The sequence below is a fragment of the Mirounga angustirostris genome, unplaced genomic scaffold (genome assembly GCF_029215605.1).
Source record: "Mirounga angustirostris isolate CCGP_5_RB_7025 unplaced genomic scaffold, mMirAng1.0.hap1 SCAF_17, whole genome shotgun sequence".
NCBI lineage: Eukaryota > Metazoa > Chordata > Mammalia > Carnivora > Phocidae > Mirounga > Mirounga angustirostris.
This window is the reverse complement of record NW_026991725.1, coordinates 47,145,371-47,160,594: the sequence shown is the minus strand read 5'-3', so window position 1 is coordinate 47,160,594 and position 15,224 is coordinate 47,145,371. Positions and strand designations below refer to the sequence as shown.

The window sequence follows — 15,224 nt, the reverse complement described above, 5'->3', positions numbered from 1 at the left end:
GAGCACAGAAGCCCGACCTTTTCTCCACGCCTAGGGCCGGAAGAGCCGTTGGGGCAGTTATCGGTGGGAGGGGGAGGAGGCAGCACGAGCCCGTCCGACGGCCCGAATCCCGGCGGCGGGCGGCGTCACTCCGCCCCGCCCGCAGGCCCCGCCCCGCCGCCCCCTTCCGCGCTTGCGCGATACTGCGGCCTTGTTGGGCGCTCGCTCGGCTTTCCTTACCCGCCCCCACAGACCGGGGAGGGGGAGCTTTAGTCCCGGTGAAGCGAATACACGTCACCACCGGAAACAGTGTCAGAGGGGAAGGGGGGGGAAGAGAGGAGGGAGCTCTGAGGGCGGTAAAATGGCGCCTGTCAGAGTGGGAAATCCAGCTGCAGAGGCTGCAGCCCCGCTCCCCAGCGGCTAAGGCACCTCCGGCTTCGGGGAGGGGGAGGCCGCTCCGGCCCAGCCGTCCGCGCCCTTCGGCCCCCCCTCCCCCTCCTTCCCCGCTCCCTGGCTCAGCCGGCCCGTTCGCCGCCGCCGCCGCCGCCGCCGCCGCCGCGGCCCTTCGCGCGCCGCGGCCCCCGCCCGCCCTTTCCCTCGGGCAGCCCCCTACCGCGCCTGCGCAGCGGGCCACCCTCCGCTTCCCCCTTCCCCTCCCCCCTCCCTTTTCCCTCCCTCCCTCCCTCCTCCCTGGCCCCCTCCCCCACCGCCCCCTCCCCCAATTCTCCATCCCCTTCCCTCCTGGTCTCGGAGGACCCCGTCCTAGCCCGACCCGTCTCGGCCCGCAACCTCCGCGAAGCCGTCGGTGCCACTCCCCGCCCATGTGGGCCCCCGCGGGCTGCCCACGCCTGTCCCCCAGCTCCCGGTTCCGCTGGGCTTTCCCCTCGCCGGGGGTGGCTTTCTGAGCCGCCCGCTCCGCGTCCCTCTCTGCAGCCTTTCCTGCCACTCGGGGCCCCCGTTCCCCCTCCCGGCGGCGGGGGGCTGCCCCCGGGGGGCTGGCGGAGCTGGGCCGCGGGGGCCCCGGGGCCGGCGGTGCCGGGGTCATCGGGATGATGCGGACGCAGTGTCTGCTGGGGCTGCGCACGTTCGTGGCCTTCGCCGCCAAGCTCTGGAGCTTCTTCATTTACCTTTTGCGGAGGCAGATCCGCACGGTGAGCCGGGGTGGGCGCTGGTGGTGGGAACCCAGGTCAGCGGTGCTCACGGGCTTTTGGGAAGTGTCGGGCCTCTGCTTGGGCTTCGGAACAGAGTCCTGGCGGCGGCTTTTCCCGTTGGAGAATTGGGGCACCCTTAGCTGGGCATGGGGTGGAATGGGGAGGGGGGAGACCCTTGCAGTAGAACCGAGATGGGGGCCTAGCGGGGACAGGATTTGGCAACTCTTGGGGGCTGGGGTGGTGGGTGGGGCGCCGTTTAAGAAAGCGGGAGTTGTTGTTAAAGAAACCTAGAGGAGGGAACACCTGTTTGATAGCACCAGCCCTGCCGACGTGAGCTTGTGGAAGACCCTCCGTGGGTATCGGGTCTCGTAACAAGAAAGAGCCGGGCTTGTGTGTCAAGGGTAGGGGTGGGTGGGAGAGCGTATGTGACAAACAAGGATGGGAACTTGGGAAAAGCCTTGGGTGTGAAGAAGAAACCCCTGCGGTTTGCATTAAGGGGACTCCTCCACAAACGCCCTGGAAACTTATTTCAGAGTGTGGGTGTCTGGATTTATTGAGACCCTGGGACTAAGAAAGATGCTTTCACGTTGGGCTTGAGGGAAGGGTGTCTCTGTGGGAAGATGGGCGCCTGTCGTTGTGGACTTGAACTGGGGGGCACGCGTGCCTCTCCAGGAAACCCCAGCACGGTGAGGGACACTGGGCAGTGAAGTGCCCAAGTATCTCCGGGTTCCCTCCCCAGAGCTTTTCTCCAAGGTCAAAGCTCCGTAGGCTAACATCATTTAATGAATGTGCTCTTGTGTTCTCACCACTGGGGAGAGTCCTCTGAAAGGAGTCTGGGGAGAATTCAGTGCGCTGAGGTGCAGAAGTTCTCTGGTCTGTCCTCTTTGACGTCCCTCAATAAAACTTGGAAGAGTAAAAGCAGCCAGGGCCTGCTTCGGCCAGAAAATTTCCAGAGGGCCCTGGGTGGTGGTGGTGGTGGTGGTGGTGTTGACATACTGACTGGGGGGAGTGGGCCTGGCCTCGAATTCGGTGTCTCCTCTACCACTTCCTGATTTAGGGTGAGAATTGTTTCTGGGTGGTCATAGTTGTAGGCAGGGCTAGTTCCCTCAAACACCTTAGCAGCCAAGAAGAATTTGGGGTCAGAGATGCTGAGATGTGTGTGGGGCTGGCTCCTGGGGTTTTCTTTGCATGTTAACTCCTGTCCCCTCTGCCTGGCCTTGCTCTGTGCACACCCCATCCCCCGCCAAATTTCTGTTCTGGGTGCAGGGAGTAGTGCTCCAGACCAGATGCTAGTTACTTGCAAAATTGCTCTTCTCTGGGCAGCACTCACCCCACAGCCTTTTGTCTTCCCTTCCTTCTCTTCCAGTCTGGTTTCTCCCCCAACCCCCCACCCCACCCCCTTTCTGGCAGATGCTGGGAGCATTCCCTACATGCCCAGCATGTGCAACCCGAGATAGGGCAGGACACCCGAGCTGTCGCGGCCCTCGTCCCTGCCCTCATCCCTGCCCAGGGAGAAAAGAAGGGCAGATGCAGATGCCTTGGCATTAGGGGGAGAGGGGCCCTGTGGTTTGCAAGGGGGGAGCCTGGTTCTGGTGAGGCTGGGGCCTAGGGATGGACTGAAGAGCATTTGTCTGTGCTGAGAAGAAAAGAGCAGAGGAAGGGATCGCCAGGCTTGCATGGGAGAGATCTGGGTGCTAGAAATAGGAGCCTCTAGAGGAGACCTGGAGAAGCTGGAAGGTTGAGGTGGTGATGTCCTTGTCCCTTCCTCACCTCCCTCACGGCCCTTACTTCACCCTGGCCTTCCCAGCACCCTATCAGTCATCCCCGCGGGTGGGGCTTTCCAGTGCCGTGTGTGCCCTGCTCTGGGTACCGGAATAAGGAGGCAGGTCAGAGGGCTGAGGTTCTCTGCCACTTGTGACTTGGCTGGTAGAGACAGAAGCGGACAGGTGGCTGGTTAAAATAGGCCTGGTGGCCGCCAGCCAGAGGAACTTAGCTGACCTGACAACCCCTGGATTCCCTCATCCTCCCTTCCCCTTAGGTAACCAAGGACCTCCTCTCCTGACTCCTCCTCTCAGCCCACGAAGGAATCTGAGGCTCTCAGTTCCCAAAGGGAGGTGATGGGGACTTGTCACAAAGGGTCCTTGGGGTGGACGTGCGGAAGGCCATGCATTTCTTGGTCGTGGCACACGAGACAGGATCATGGTCAAGAGGGCAGGTGCTTGGGTCGGACGGCACAGGAACCAACCTGGCGCCACCACCACATCGACCCGGATACTGACTGAGCGGCCTGTGACAGTTCTTGGGGTACAGCCGTGATCGAGACGACATGCATGCTCTCGCCGAGTTTTCATTTTAACTAGGGGGACAGACAACCAAATAAGAAAACTCCTAGCTGTGTGGTCTTACGTGGTCCTGGCTAAGTCTTGGGCTCTTCGTTGTTTAGAGATGATGATAGCGTATTATTCTTATATCATTCTTGCTGGGGTTTTGAGGGTTCAGTGAAATATTCTGCATTTACCTCGGCATACAGTGTTTCTTGTCAAGATCTCCTTGTCAAGGGTTCTGATCCCCTCTCTTGCTATTTTTAGATAATTCAGTACCAGACTGTTCGATATGATATTCTTCCCTTATCTCCTGTGTCCCGGAATCGGCTAGGTGAGTGTGCTGGCTGGAAAGACTCCTTTAAGGTGAGGCAGGGTTTAAGATGTGGGCTGGAGGTTGATTGGTATTGGTTGTGGTTCAGGTCAGGTGAAGAGGAAGATCCTGGTGCTGGATCTGGATGAGACACTTATCCACTCCCATCACGATGGGGTCCTGAGGCCCACTGTCCGGCCTGGAACGCCTCCTGACTTCATCCTCAAGGTGTGTGGGGGATGGTCATGTCTTACTCGGCTCCCACCCGGACTTCCTTTCCCAATCCCAGAGCGTCGTGTCCCTGTCCCCCATCCTCCGGCACCTGTGGCAGTCTCAAGGAGGGGAGCGGGCAGTGGGAGGGCGGGGGTGTCCTTTCGGCCTGTGCTCTGGTGCTCAGGACAGCCCCCAGCCTTTCCCTGTTGATCTACAGGTGGTAATAGACAAACATCCCGTCCGGTTTTTTGTACATAAGAGGCCCCATGTGGATTTCTTCTTAGAAGTGGTGAGTTCGCAGAAGTTAAGGGGAGCTCTGTGAGGAAGGAATGGTTTCAGGGCTCTGGGAATTTAGACGACTCGGTGGAAGTAGGGGCTGAGGAGGAAATGGGTACGGGCGGTTTTGGAGAGGGGAGGTTGTGGGACAGCCAGAGCAGGGATGGCTTTCGGTAGTTTGGGTTCATGTGCTGATGTAATTCCATTCTTCCACGGGCTGCCTGCTCGTTTGTTCTTGCAGCTCTGAATCTTAAGGGTGTGTGGTGCCTAAGACTCTGAGTTTGGGGGCCTTCAGAGACCTTTGTTGTTGCTGAGAGGCCAGAAGGACTGGGCTGGAGTCCTAGCGAAAGAGAACCGTGTGTCTAGAGGAACGGTCACCTCTTCTAACACCTGCCTCTCCCCCGCTCAATTTCAGGTGAGTCAGTGGTACGACCTGGTGGTGTTCACAGCAAGCATGGAGATTTACGGTTCCGCTGTGGCAGATAAACTGGATAATAGCAGGAGTATTCTCAAGAGGAGATACTACAGACAGGTAAGGGGCTGCCCTGCAGAACAAAGAGGAAGCTTGGGAGGCAGGCCACCAGGGAGGGATCTGAGTTTGAGGCAGCTGCCCTGGAATGGGACCCTCTGGGGGTCTGGGGGGTGAGGGGAGGCGTATCGCATGACCCCCGTGGTGGGAGTTGGCTGCCCGTAGGCATCGTTGGGACCGGGCTGCGGTCACAGGGACGAGTCTCCTCTTGATGCCCAGCTCACCCTACCTTCCAGCACTGCACTTTGGAACTGGGCAGCTACATCAAGGACCTCTCTGTGGTCCACAGCGACCTCTCCAGCATCGTGATCCTGGATAACTCCCCAGGGGCTTACAGGAGCCACCCAGGTATGGGAGAAGGTGGCGGGTCTGGCAGGACCAGGAAGTTCTGAGGAGGGATTCTGAAAGCCTGGAGCTGGGATGCCTGGTTTACTGTGGGTCAGGATGCAAGGTGTTTCTCTTTTCATGTGAGACATTCTCCTCCCTCCCACGTCCATTTCGTAGATCACATTTCTCCGACTAAATTTGCTTCAGGTGAAGCACAGTGGTAATGACTTTGCCTAGGAGCTTCACGCTAACATGAAGTACGGTGACTAAAAGTTGATTTTATTTTGGAGGATGAATCCAGAAGGTTTTACTTAGGTTGCTGGGTTTGGGTGGGTCGGGGAGAGGAACATATTTTAAAGTAACGATCCCCGTCCCCAAATAAAAGAAAAATCAGCCTGTCTGTTGAACTCTCTTTTTCCTCATGCGCATTAATTTTTACCCGCCCTAGACAACGCCATCCCCATCAAATCGTGGTTCAGTGACCCCAGCGACACCGCCCTTCTCAACCTGCTTCCGATGCTGGATGCGCTCAGGTAAGGGAAGTTAGACACTTAGATTTCTGAGGAAAGGAGGTGGGGGATCCCACGAGGGAATAAAAGTGTGTCCTGTTTGACTTATTTCTCTCTTTTCCCTTAAGAACTTAGCATTTGAACCCAGGCCTTCTTACAGTAAAGCTCATCACTTTTAGCCAGTGGGGTTTTGGGCAAACCGGGCCTCTGTTTCATGTCAAAATGGTGATCATTTCTGCCCCACATCTCCAATGAGGCCACCTACGACTAGTGTTGTGAGGATATCAACCGTAAGGACTCTACCAGTTCAAGTTCTTTTCGTCCCAGGTTCACCGCTGACGTCCGTTCTGTGCTGAGCCGAAACCTTCACCAACACAGGCTCTGGTGACAGCGCTCTCCCCCCACCTGAGCCAGGGTGGGGGGGACGGGGGTGAGCCCTCGCGGTGCCGTCTGCTGCCCTGTCCAGCGGTGAGGACTGTGTGGGCAGGGTCTGTCCCTCCCGTCCCTCTCTGCCCTGGGAGCCCTGCACTCCCTGTGGAGTCTGGATGGACACGTGGGCCGGACTCTGAAGCAGCCTCACTCGAACGTCGAGTTCGTGCTCCCCGGAAACCCCAGACTGGGACATAAGCGGAGGCCTAGGAGAGCCGAAACTGTCTGGTGGAGAGACAGGACCGGCCAGAATGACACACAGATGTTCGGTAATCCGGGAGGCTCAAAGAAAAGCCAAGCGAGCTTTGTTGTGATTTGATTTTTTAAAAACTCTTGTACAAAACTGATCTAATTCTTCACTCCAAGGGCTGGGCTGTGGGTGGGAAACTGGGATTTTTGGGCCACTGGATTTTCCCCAAACTTGTCCCTTCCCTCCCCGCCCCCCACTTATCCCTCTATTTTCCCTTCTTCCTAGATTCCCTTAGACCTGTAACCAGCTTTCTCTCTCTCTCTCTTTTTTTTTTCCTTCCTCTCTTTTAAACCATGCATTACAACTTTGGAAACCAAAGCTGCCCTAGGTCCTTCTCTCTGGGTTGGGAAATGAGGGGAGGAGCCTTTGTTCACATCCACCCTGTCCCCTGAGCAGAAGGGAGAGGCCGCGGCAGGAGGGCCAGGCGGGCTGAGGGTCGGGGAGAGATGCTGCTGGCTTTGGGGGAAGGAGCAGGGAACCTCGACCTCCGGTGCTTTGGCGGGAAGGGTCTCAGCCACGGGATGGGTGCCCTGCTGGGGAGTGAGAGGACAGCCGTGTGTCCCGAGGGAACCTGAGCGGCAGGGCAGTGGGACACAGCGGTGCGAAGCGAGGAGAAAGCTGGGCCACAAACCGGAGGGGCGGGACTTCGCCGGGGGACCGACGTGGACAGGGCAGGCGGCCGCCGCCGCAGGGCGCCCCAGCCCTCCGGGGCCGCGCCCGCCTCCCCGCCGGCTCCGCCCCCCGCCCCGCCCCGCCCCGCCCCCGGCGCCCCCTCCCTCCCCGCGGCCGGCTCTACTTCCCGCGGCCGCCACGTGACGCTCCGCCCTTCTCGAGATCACATGATTTGTCGCAGCACGGCGGTGGAGTGTTCCTCCGCGCTGACGTAGTCCCTACCTTTCGGGCCTCCTCTCCGGTCCCTATTGGTCCACTCCTGCTCGGAACCTAAGCGTTCCCTGCGTTTCTCCGAATATGTATTTCCTTTCTGCCCTCCTTCCTTTCCGCACACCCGGCTCCTCCGTTTGGGCACTACTTTGTTTTGGTGTCAGCTGCCGCCTTCGGCGTACCAACGCGTTTCGTGAATAGCTGTCCTTACGCTTACCTCTGCCTTCCCCCCCTTCACCTCGTTTCCGAAAAGAACTTTCGGAAAACCAAGCCTCAAATTATAATTAGCAGCTTCTGGCCCTTTTGGTCTCCAGCCTGGCGGGGGGAGGTCGGAACGTGGGCTTTCAGTTATTTTCGACCATAGCCCAAGCCAACCACCTTTGCTACGTCGCCTGCGTAGCCCGCAAGTTGATTCCAAAGCGATTACGTAGACGGCGTGAGGGGGGCGGTCAGTAGGTGGTGCTACGCCGGCTGCGTCCGGGCCGCTGCGCTCGTGGCGTAACGTAGCGGGCGGGGCGGCCTCGGATGGTCGGGGGCGGGGTTGGTGAATAGGGAAGTGGCGCAAGTCCCGGGATCGCTCCGCTGAGTCCGCCCGCGCGTCGCCGCCGTCGCCGCCGCCCCCCGTCCCGGCCCCCCCGGGTTCCCTCAGCCCAGCCCGGTCCAGCCCGGTTCCCGGGAGGATGAAGTTCGTGTATAAGGAGGAGCATCCGTTCGAGAAACGCCGCTCTGAGGGCGAGAAGATCCGAAAGAAATACCCGGACCGGGTTCCGGTGAGGACAGTAGCCAGGGCCGAGGGCGCGGGGCGCTGGCGCTGACGCCGCAGCCCGGGGTTGGGGTCCGGCCGGGCAGCGTGGGCAGCGTGGGCGTCGGGCTGCCGGCCGAGGCGGGGTTGGGAGCCGCCCGAAGCTGCTGTGGCTGGGACCCGAGGTTGAGTGGAGCGGGGCAGCGGGAGAGCGGGGGGTGAGGGGACGTGGATGGCAGGGAGAGACGTGGGGAGTGGTGTGGGAGGCTGCAGGGAGTTTGACAGTCTGAGCTTCACATGGCCATCCCCCCCCCCAGCGAGCTGGGGTTTTGAGGTGGACGCTCTGGTCGGCCCAGTCGAGTCATCCCTGCCTGATTAAGAGACTTGTTTATTATGACGCCCTACTTGGGGATCCTGGATGTTTAGGCGAGTCCTACGCAGTGGGGTCAGGATCTCTACTCGAGGCTGCACCGCGTGTTCCCAGACAAAGAAAAAGGAGTCGAAAGGGCTTGGGTGCTAAGAATTTTGTTTCTTGAGTTCTTGACAGGTGTAATGGTGGGGCTGTCCACCCAGTGTTTCCTAATTTTCATCTTCTCTTTATCAGGTGATAGTAGAAAAGGCTCCCAAAGCTCGGATAGGAGACCTGGACAAAAAGAAATACCTGGTGCCTTCTGATCTCACAGGTGGGGACGTGTCGGGCTACCCAGGTTTGCTTCCTGCGGTGGGAGTGCAGTCTCTGTGGGAAGAGGCTCCACACAGGGACTGTTGTTTTGAGGCCATTTGGGACTTTATCGTACCTTGTCTCTTTGGCAGTTGGTCAGTTCTACTTCTTGATCCGGAAGCGAATTCATCTCCGAGCTGAGGATGCCTTGTTTTTCTTTGTCAACAATGTCATTCCACCCACCAGTGCCACAATGGGTCAGCTATACCAGGTACGGTGACTGGAGAGGGGTCAGGGCTTTGGAGGAAGAGAGTTTCAGGTCAGCAGTTCTCGGACTAGCTGGCTTGTTTAGCTCTCAGTTTTATCTTTGGCCTCAAGATTTTGGGGTAGTTGGTTTGGACAAGGGGTTGAAGGTTTGGACAAGGGCAGTAGGAGTAGAGAGGAGGGAGGGAACAGTGGAGCTCAGTTCTGACCCTCACTCTTCTCCAGTTTCCCCCCCTCCCAGAGCAGCAGAGAACAGTCTGAGATCTTTTTGCCCAGGACTGTTGCTAGGGCTAATACTACTTGGCTGCTAAGGCCTGGAACAAGTGAGGGAGTGAGTCAGGGCATGAGTGTTTGGGGGCTCTTCAGAAAAAAGGGCTTTTGAAGAATGGGTCTGGGCAATGGGTGGGTCAAGGAACTACAGCCCAGATGTCTGAGCCGTCATTTTCTGCCTCTGCCCCAGGAACACCATGAAGAAGACTTCTTTCTATACATCGCCTACAGTGATGAAAGTGTCTATGGTCTGTGAAGCTGCTCCCCCTGAGGTGGGGGGTCCCGTTCTACAAAGAGAGAGGTGGCCCCCCCTTCCTTGACCTCCTCCTCCTCCGGGCTCAACCACCACCTCCCTTCTTCAGGACCTGCACTTCCTAATGTTTGAGGCTCTCTTCCAGCCCCTCTTAGCAGGAGGGCTCGTGGGGGAGGTGACCTCTTGGACCTCTCCTTTTTCCCCTTTCTCTTACCACCCTTCCCACTCTGCTTTAGACTTCTCGATTGTCAGTCTGTCACATCCAGCGATTGTTTTGGTTTCTGTTCCCTTTCTAACTGCCCAAGGGGCTCAGAACCCCAACATTCCCTTCCTTTCACTACTTTCTTTTTTGGGGGTAGATGGAAGGGACTGAAATTGTGGGGGGAAGGTAGGAGGCACATCAATAAAGAGGAAACCACCAAGCTGAACTGGAATTTGCTTTGTGTTGCTTCCTGCCCTCTTTTTCTTTTTAGTTGTCCTCTGGTGGGGAAAGTGGAGGTTGGAGGGGTAGTAATATATTTTGGTTCATTCTGTTGATGTTGGGTTTTTCCTTGCGCAAAAAAAAAAAAAAAAAAAGTTTTTGTTGTGATGGAATACTCCGAGTGTCTTTTTGTGAAACTTTAGTTTTATAGACGTGTGTATTGGGGCCCGATGTAAAAAATACAGTGGTTTGTTTTGTTTTGTTTTTTACCTTGGGTTCCTGGGGAGAAAGTTTGAAAGTACCTGCTTTAGAGAAGTACATCCAAGTTTGTAATGGCCTTTGGATTCAGGAAGAGCTTTTCGTGCGTGGGAACTGGTCAGAGGACTCCGTCCTCGGTTGCGTCTCACTTGGCCAGACTTTGTGGCGGTGGGTAGAATTCAAGGGAGGGAGAAGACGGGGAGGAGGGAGCCATTATTATCGGGAGAACTTCATCCCCCAGCAACCCCTTCTCCGTCTGGCCGGAAGTGGGGCGGTCCCCCGCGGGGAGAAAGAAGCCGCAGAATGAGGCAGTATGGTGGCCGAGAGTTCTAATCCCTTCTTTTCCTTCTTTCTTAGTCCCGCCCAGCCTACATTTCCCAGGAGCCTGCGCGCGCTCTTCCGCTCTACCCTCCGCTCCCAATCTCCCCGCCACTCCCCGGGGGAGGGGAGCGGTTTAGTGCGCCTGCGCTCTTCCTCGGCTTGCTGGGAACTGAAGTTCCGGAGGCCTATGCAGTCCCCTTTCCGCTGCCCCCGGACGGACTACAAGCCCCTTGATGCATTGCGCGTCGGCACCCGCGAAGGGAGGAGGGAGAGAGGAGGAGGGAGGGAGGAGAGAGGAGGAGGAGGGAGCAGGCGGCCGGCGGCGCGGGGGGAGGGGGCCCGGTCCGGGAGTGCGGGAGGCAGGGGTAGAGGGAGGTGGCGGCAGCGGCTAGCGGACTCGAGTCATAACCGGGCCGAGGCAGACACCTCTGTGGAGCGAGGCAGTAGGAGCACCGAGCACCGGAGGCGGCACCGGGATCCCCGGCTCAGGGGAGGGGGGCGCCGGACCGGGAGGAGGGGAGGGGGCGATGCTGGAAGCCATGGCGGAGCCCAGTCCCGAAGGTGAGCTCTCGACCGGCACGGAGCGCTGAGCCGGTGGGGGGCGGGGGAGGAATCAATTGGCAAACTTGGAGGTCGAGCCCCGGAGCCCAGCGGGGGAGCGCGGGGAGGGGGTCGGGGGCCTGCCCCTGGAGGTGGGAGAGCGACGAGTTGAGAGATCTTGGTGAAAGAGGAGCGGGAGACTGGGCTGGGGGTAGTTGGAGATCAGACACCGTGAATGTGTGTGGGGGGGTGGGGAGTGGGAGCTGGAGCCCCGGAGCTCCGGGGGTTAGGGGCCGTAAGGGCCTCCAGCACGTTGGGGCCCTGAGGCTGGGAGGCCGGGGGAATCTGGGAGCCGGAGAGTTGTTGAGGAGGGAGGATGTAGACGAGGACGGAGTGAGGAGCCCTGTAGTTCGCCGAGGCGGGGGAGTTTGTGGCGGTGGAGCTCCGGGTAGTTGCCGCCGGAGATAGCCCGGTGATTGTTGGAGGGGTGGGCAGATAGTTGTGGGGAGAAGAGGGGGTCTGGGTATTGTCTGCGGTAGAGAGACCTGTACAGGGCGGGTAGTTGTGGGGAGAGAGAGCTGGGGAGCGAGGAGAGGCGGGTAGTTGTAGGGGCGGTGGGGCGGGGTGTGGGGGGGTTGAGACCGGCGAGTTGCGGGGGGGGTGTTGGTCGGCGAGGGCTGGAGCCTGGGAGTTGCGGAGGGCGAGGGGGGCAGCGGCGGCGGCAGCGGGGGTTGCCGTAGAGAGAGAGAGTAGCCGGTGGGCGGGGGGGGGCTAGAGTTTAGGGGTCCGCAGCCTAGTCACTTGGTGGTGAGTCCGGGGGCGGAGGGGGGGGGCGGCGGCCGGAGGGCTCGGAACTGGGCCCGGGGGCCCGGCGGGGAGCCCGAGGAGCTCGAGACGGGGAGGGGCCAAAGCCCCGGATGGGGGCGGAGGGACGGCGAAATTGTGGGGAGCGCGATATGGGGGGGGCAGGTGGGGCCGCGTCCGGGTTAGAGCTCTCTGGTCTGTCCCAGCCGCGAAGTGGCGTTGGATGTGTGTGCCTGTGTGTGTTTAGGGTGGGGGTGAGGGGCGCGCCGGGCCTCGTGCTCGAGTAGAAGGGGCCGGAGGGCGGGGAGCGGTTCAGCGTGGTCATCCTGGACCCTGGGGGCCGGCGGGCTGCGTGTGCGGTCTCCGAGGGCCCCGGGCGGTAGATCGCGACCGGGTAGGAACTCGGGGCCCTGGGCGCGTGTGAAGGACAGGGGCAGGCGGCCGCCCGAGCTCGGTCCGGGGAGCGGTATGGCGGGGTGGGGCGCCAAGAGATCGAGTAGACTGGAGTCTAGAGAAACCGTGAGTTGGGGGGGCGGGGCGCCAGGCCTCCGGTGGGGGGAAGGGGAGCGCTATAGCGAGGCCTGAGAGGGCGCCGCGCCCTGGCTCCGCCCCTCGCAGGGCGGAAGGGGGAGCAGGGGCGGGTCCAGCACAGCTGGGGACCTGCTGGCCTGGCTGGGGGACCTGAGGGGAGAGGGGTTCGCTTGGGACCTCCGAGATTTAGAGGTGGGGTTTCGCACAGATTCTTTGCTGGTGCCTTGACTCAGCTTTTATTGCTTTCACAGATCCACCTCCGACCCTGAAGCCAGAAACTCAGGTGAGCTTTCCCTTACCTTTGCAGCCTAGTATTACTGCCGGATGCCCTCCCCCTCCCCTCTTTCCTCCTCTGGCCTTTTCTAGATCCCTCACTCAGGGGAGTATACCTTCGGGAATGCCCCTCTTCAATGGGAATGCCCCTCTTCAATTCCTTGCGATACATGTTTCCTTTCAGCCACCAGAGAAGCGTCGGAGAACAATTGAGGATTTCAACAAATTCTGCAGTTTTGTCTTGGCCTATGCCGGTTACATCCCCCCGAGCAAAGAGGTAGGGTCTGGAGGACGGCCAGCTTGACGGTGGGGTCCTAGGCCGTAGAGGGGTGTGGAGCAAAGGGGACCGCGGTACTTTATAGGAGAAACCTATCAGATGTGATGGGGCAGAGCAGGGAAATTGGAAACTGGTGGGAACACTAGTCCCTTGGGGTGGCTTGAGCAGCAGTGAATGGCCTGGGGGTGTTCATGGAAGGTGCTTCTCAATGCACTGGAGGAAAACAGACATAAAGAAATAGGGCTCTGGTCTGGGGGAGACAGTGCTGTGAGGCAGGCGGGACTGGGGAGATGGCCAGAACCTGAGGGCAGAGGCAACAGGGAAGTTTGTAAGAGGAGATGCTGAGGGGAATCGGGGAGGGGACAATTCTGAGTGTAGTGATTTTTGGGTGGTCTGGGCAGGATATATCCAGGTAGATCTTGTCCCTGGTTTTCAAGCTGGGTTCGTAGAGGGGCTGGGATGCCACCGGGCCGCCTGCTGACCCTGGTCTGTCCCCTTTCAAGGAAAGTGACTGGCCAGCCTCTGGCTCCAGTTCTCCATTGCGTGGCGAGAGCGCGGCCGACAGTGACGGCTGGGACTCGGCCCCCTCAGACCTCCGAACCATCCAGACCTTTGTTAAGAAAGCAAAATCATCCAAGAGAAGGGCGGCTCAAGCAGGTCCCACTCAGCCAGGACCCCCGAGGTCCACTTTTTCTCGTCTGCAGGCCCCTGACAGTGCAACCCTGCTTGAGAAGATGAAGCTCAAGGACTCTCTCTTTGATCTAGATGGGCCCAAAATGGCATCTCCACTGTCCCCCACATCCCTGACCCATGCCTCCCGGCCCCCTGCTGCTCTCACCCCAGTACCCCTTTCCCAGGGGGACCTCTCCCAACCTCCTCGGAAGAAGGACCGAAAGAACCGAAAGTTGGGGCCAGGAGGGGGGGCTGGCTTTGGGGCGCTTCGGAGGCCTCGGCCAGCTCCTGGGGATGGGGAAAAGAGGTCTCGAATTAAAAAGAGCAAGAAACGGAAGTTGAAAAAGGCAGATCGGGGGGATAGACTCCCACCTCCTGGGCCTCCCCGGGCACCCCCCAGTGATACAGACTCTGAAGAGGAGGAGGAAGAAGAGGAAGAGGAGGAGGAGGAAGACATGGCAGCAGTGGTAGGGGGTGAAGCCCCAGCCCCTGTGCTGCCAACACCCCCCGAGGCTCCTAGGCCCCCTGCTGCAGTGCACCCTGAAGGAGCCCCTCCCACTGACAGCGAGAGCAAGGAAGTGGGCAGCACTGAAACGAGCCAAGATGGAGACGCCAGCTCGAGTGAAGGCGAGATGCGGGTCATGGATGAGGACATCATGGTAGAATCAGGTGAGAGGTCTGGGGCTGCCCAGGGTTAGCTGGAGGATGGGCTTGGGCTGTTGTGGACCCAAGCGCTCAGGCAGAACGCCAACCAAACCTTCTTTCCCCAGGTGATGACTCATGGGACCTGATCACATGTTACTGCCGAAAGCCCTTTGCAGGGCGGCCCATGATTGAGTGCAGCCTGTGTGGGACCTGGATCCACCTCTCCTGTGCTAAGATCAAGAAGACCAACGTCCCTGACTTCTTTTACTGCCAGAAATGCAAGGAACTGCGGCCAGAGGCCCGGCGGTTAGGGGGGCCTCCCAAATCTGGAGAGCCCTGACACCGCCGTCTCCAGGCTGGGACTTCCAAATGACAACGTGACTTGGGAACTGAGCCTCAGGGTCCTCAGCCTATCCCCTGGAGCTTGGATCATTGTCCCACTTCAAGGCAGGAATTCCCAAGGGAGGCTGGTTTGGGATGAATGGCTCACGGTCCAACCTTAACCTTTCCTTCCCACCTTGTGGACTTGAACATGGACCCATTACAGCTGGGGGTGGGAGGCTGTCTGGGTCCCTAGACACTTAATCTCTGTCCCTTAGACCTGCCGCCCCTCACTTTCTGGGCCAGGGTTGGAGCTGGGGTGGAATGGGGCAGTTGTCTATAAAACTCTAGTGTAAATAGAGCACTCCCCTTCCTCATCTTTTCTTTTATCTCCCCATTTATTCTACACCGGTTGTATTTTTAATTTTGGACTTCCCCTTTCGGGCAGGGCAGCTCAGAGGTGGAGTACCAACCAGGGTCTGGCCGAGGGAGGAAGGAAAACAGAAAGGTGACGATCCGCTCGCTCACCTCTTTTGTTTTTAATAATATTGGCCAGCTGTTTGTACAGACAGCCTGCGTGTTGTAAATAAAGCAGAGTGGGCTCTTTTGTGTTTATAGCCCTCACTGACTGTCCTGCTTAGGAGGGAGGCGGTGGACAGGCCGGCCAGAAGACTGAAGCCCACCTCCGGAGTCCGAGCGGAAAACCACCGGGCTCTGCACCTCCTCCCGCCCCGCCCCGCCCCCCCAGCCTCGCGGCCTCAGTTGGCTTGCCCCCGGCCCAGGACCCCCACC

General features: G+C 59.3%; 3 protein-coding genes across 6 annotated transcripts; all 3 read left to right on the top strand.

Moving 5' to 3' along the window:
- The first annotated feature begins 234 nt into the window (after nucleotides 1-234).
- On the top strand, nucleotides 235-6,615 carry CTDNEP1 (CTD nuclear envelope phosphatase 1). 3 transcript variants are annotated; one of them, XR_010408514.1, is made up of 9 exons: nucleotides 235-1,130; nucleotides 3,169-3,434; nucleotides 3,719-3,785; nucleotides 3,874-3,992; nucleotides 4,195-4,266; nucleotides 4,669-4,785; nucleotides 5,019-5,130; nucleotides 5,287-5,642; nucleotides 5,946-6,615. XR_010408514.1 is itself a non-coding variant. In XM_064582643.1 (9 exons), the coding sequence occupies exons 2-9, from the start codon at nucleotides 3,330-3,332 to the stop codon at nucleotides 6,004-6,006; spliced, it is 738 nt and encodes a 245-aa protein (XP_064438713.1). In that variant the 5' UTR covers nucleotides 244-1,130; nucleotides 3,169-3,329; the 3' UTR covers nucleotides 6,007-6,615. The 3 variants fall into 3 exon arrangements, 2 of the variants coding, with proteins under 2 accessions (XP_064438713.1, XP_045746051.1); XM_064582643.1 differs by having other exon boundaries at nucleotides 244-1,130; nucleotides 5,558-5,642; XM_045890095.3 differs by lacking the exon at nucleotides 3,169-3,434 and having other exon boundaries at nucleotides 246-1,130; nucleotides 5,558-5,642.
- A 625-nt stretch (nucleotides 6,616-7,240) lies between these two features.
- GABARAP (GABA type A receptor-associated protein) lies at nucleotides 7,241-9,797 on the top strand. Its single transcript, XM_045890129.3, has 4 exons — nucleotides 7,241-7,949; nucleotides 8,526-8,604; nucleotides 8,735-8,853; nucleotides 9,307-9,797. Exons 1-4 carry the CDS (start codon nucleotides 7,860-7,862, stop codon nucleotides 9,370-9,372), a joined length of 354 nt encoding a protein of 117 aa, XP_045746085.1. The 5' UTR covers nucleotides 7,241-7,859; the 3' UTR covers nucleotides 9,373-9,797.
- Nucleotides 9,798-10,711: 914 nt separating this feature from the next.
- Nucleotides 10,712-15,039, top strand: PHF23 (PHD finger protein 23). Of its 2 annotated transcripts, none has more exons than XM_045890056.3 (5): nucleotides 10,712-10,930; nucleotides 12,496-12,527; nucleotides 12,702-12,794; nucleotides 13,298-14,135; nucleotides 14,237-15,039. In XM_045890056.3, the coding sequence occupies exons 1-5, from the start codon at nucleotides 10,897-10,899 to the stop codon at nucleotides 14,449-14,451; spliced, it is 1,212 nt and encodes a 403-aa protein (XP_045746012.1). In that variant the 5' UTR covers nucleotides 10,712-10,896; the 3' UTR covers nucleotides 14,452-15,039. The 2 variants fall into 2 exon arrangements, with proteins under 2 accessions (XP_045746012.1, XP_064438682.1); XM_064582612.1 differs by lacking the exon at nucleotides 10,712-10,930 and adding an exon at nucleotides 11,861-11,908.
- Nucleotides 15,040-15,224: the final 185 nt, after the last annotated feature.

Bases quoted from the DNA above. Each gene is read 5' to 3' on its own strand.
- CTDNEP1 (XM_064582643.1), top strand. From the start codon at position 3,330: ATGGTCAAGAGGGCAGGTGCTTGGGTCGGACGGCACAGGAACCAACCT. The intron at 4,267-4,668 runs GTGAGTTCGCAG...GCTCAATTTCAG, and splicing joins TGGATTTCTTCTTAGAAGTG to GTGAGTCAGTGGTACGACCT. The intron at 5,131-5,557 runs GTATGGGAGAAG...TACCCGCCCTAG, and splicing joins GGCTTACAGGAGCCACCCAG to ACAACGCCATCCCCATCAAA.
- GABARAP (XM_045890129.3), top strand. From the start codon at position 7,860: ATGAAGTTCGTGTATAAGGAGGAGCATCCGTTCGAGAAACGCCGCTCT. The intron at 7,950-8,525 runs GTGAGGACAGTA...TCTCTTTATCAG, and splicing joins AATACCCGGACCGGGTTCCG to GTGATAGTAGAAAAGGCTCC. The intron at 8,605-8,734 runs GTGGGGACGTGT...TCTCTTTGGCAG, and splicing joins GGTGCCTTCTGATCTCACAG to TTGGTCAGTTCTACTTCTTG.
- PHF23 (XM_064582612.1), top strand. From the start codon at position 11,866: ATGGGGGGGGCAGGTGGGGCCGCGTCCGGGTTAGAGCTCTCTG. The intron at 11,909-12,495 runs GTCTGTCCCAGC...TTGCTTTCACAG, and splicing joins GTCCGGGTTAGAGCTCTCTG to ATCCACCTCCGACCCTGAAG. The intron at 12,528-12,701 runs GTGAGCTTTCCC...GTTTCCTTTCAG, and splicing joins CCCTGAAGCCAGAAACTCAG to CCACCAGAGAAGCGTCGGAG.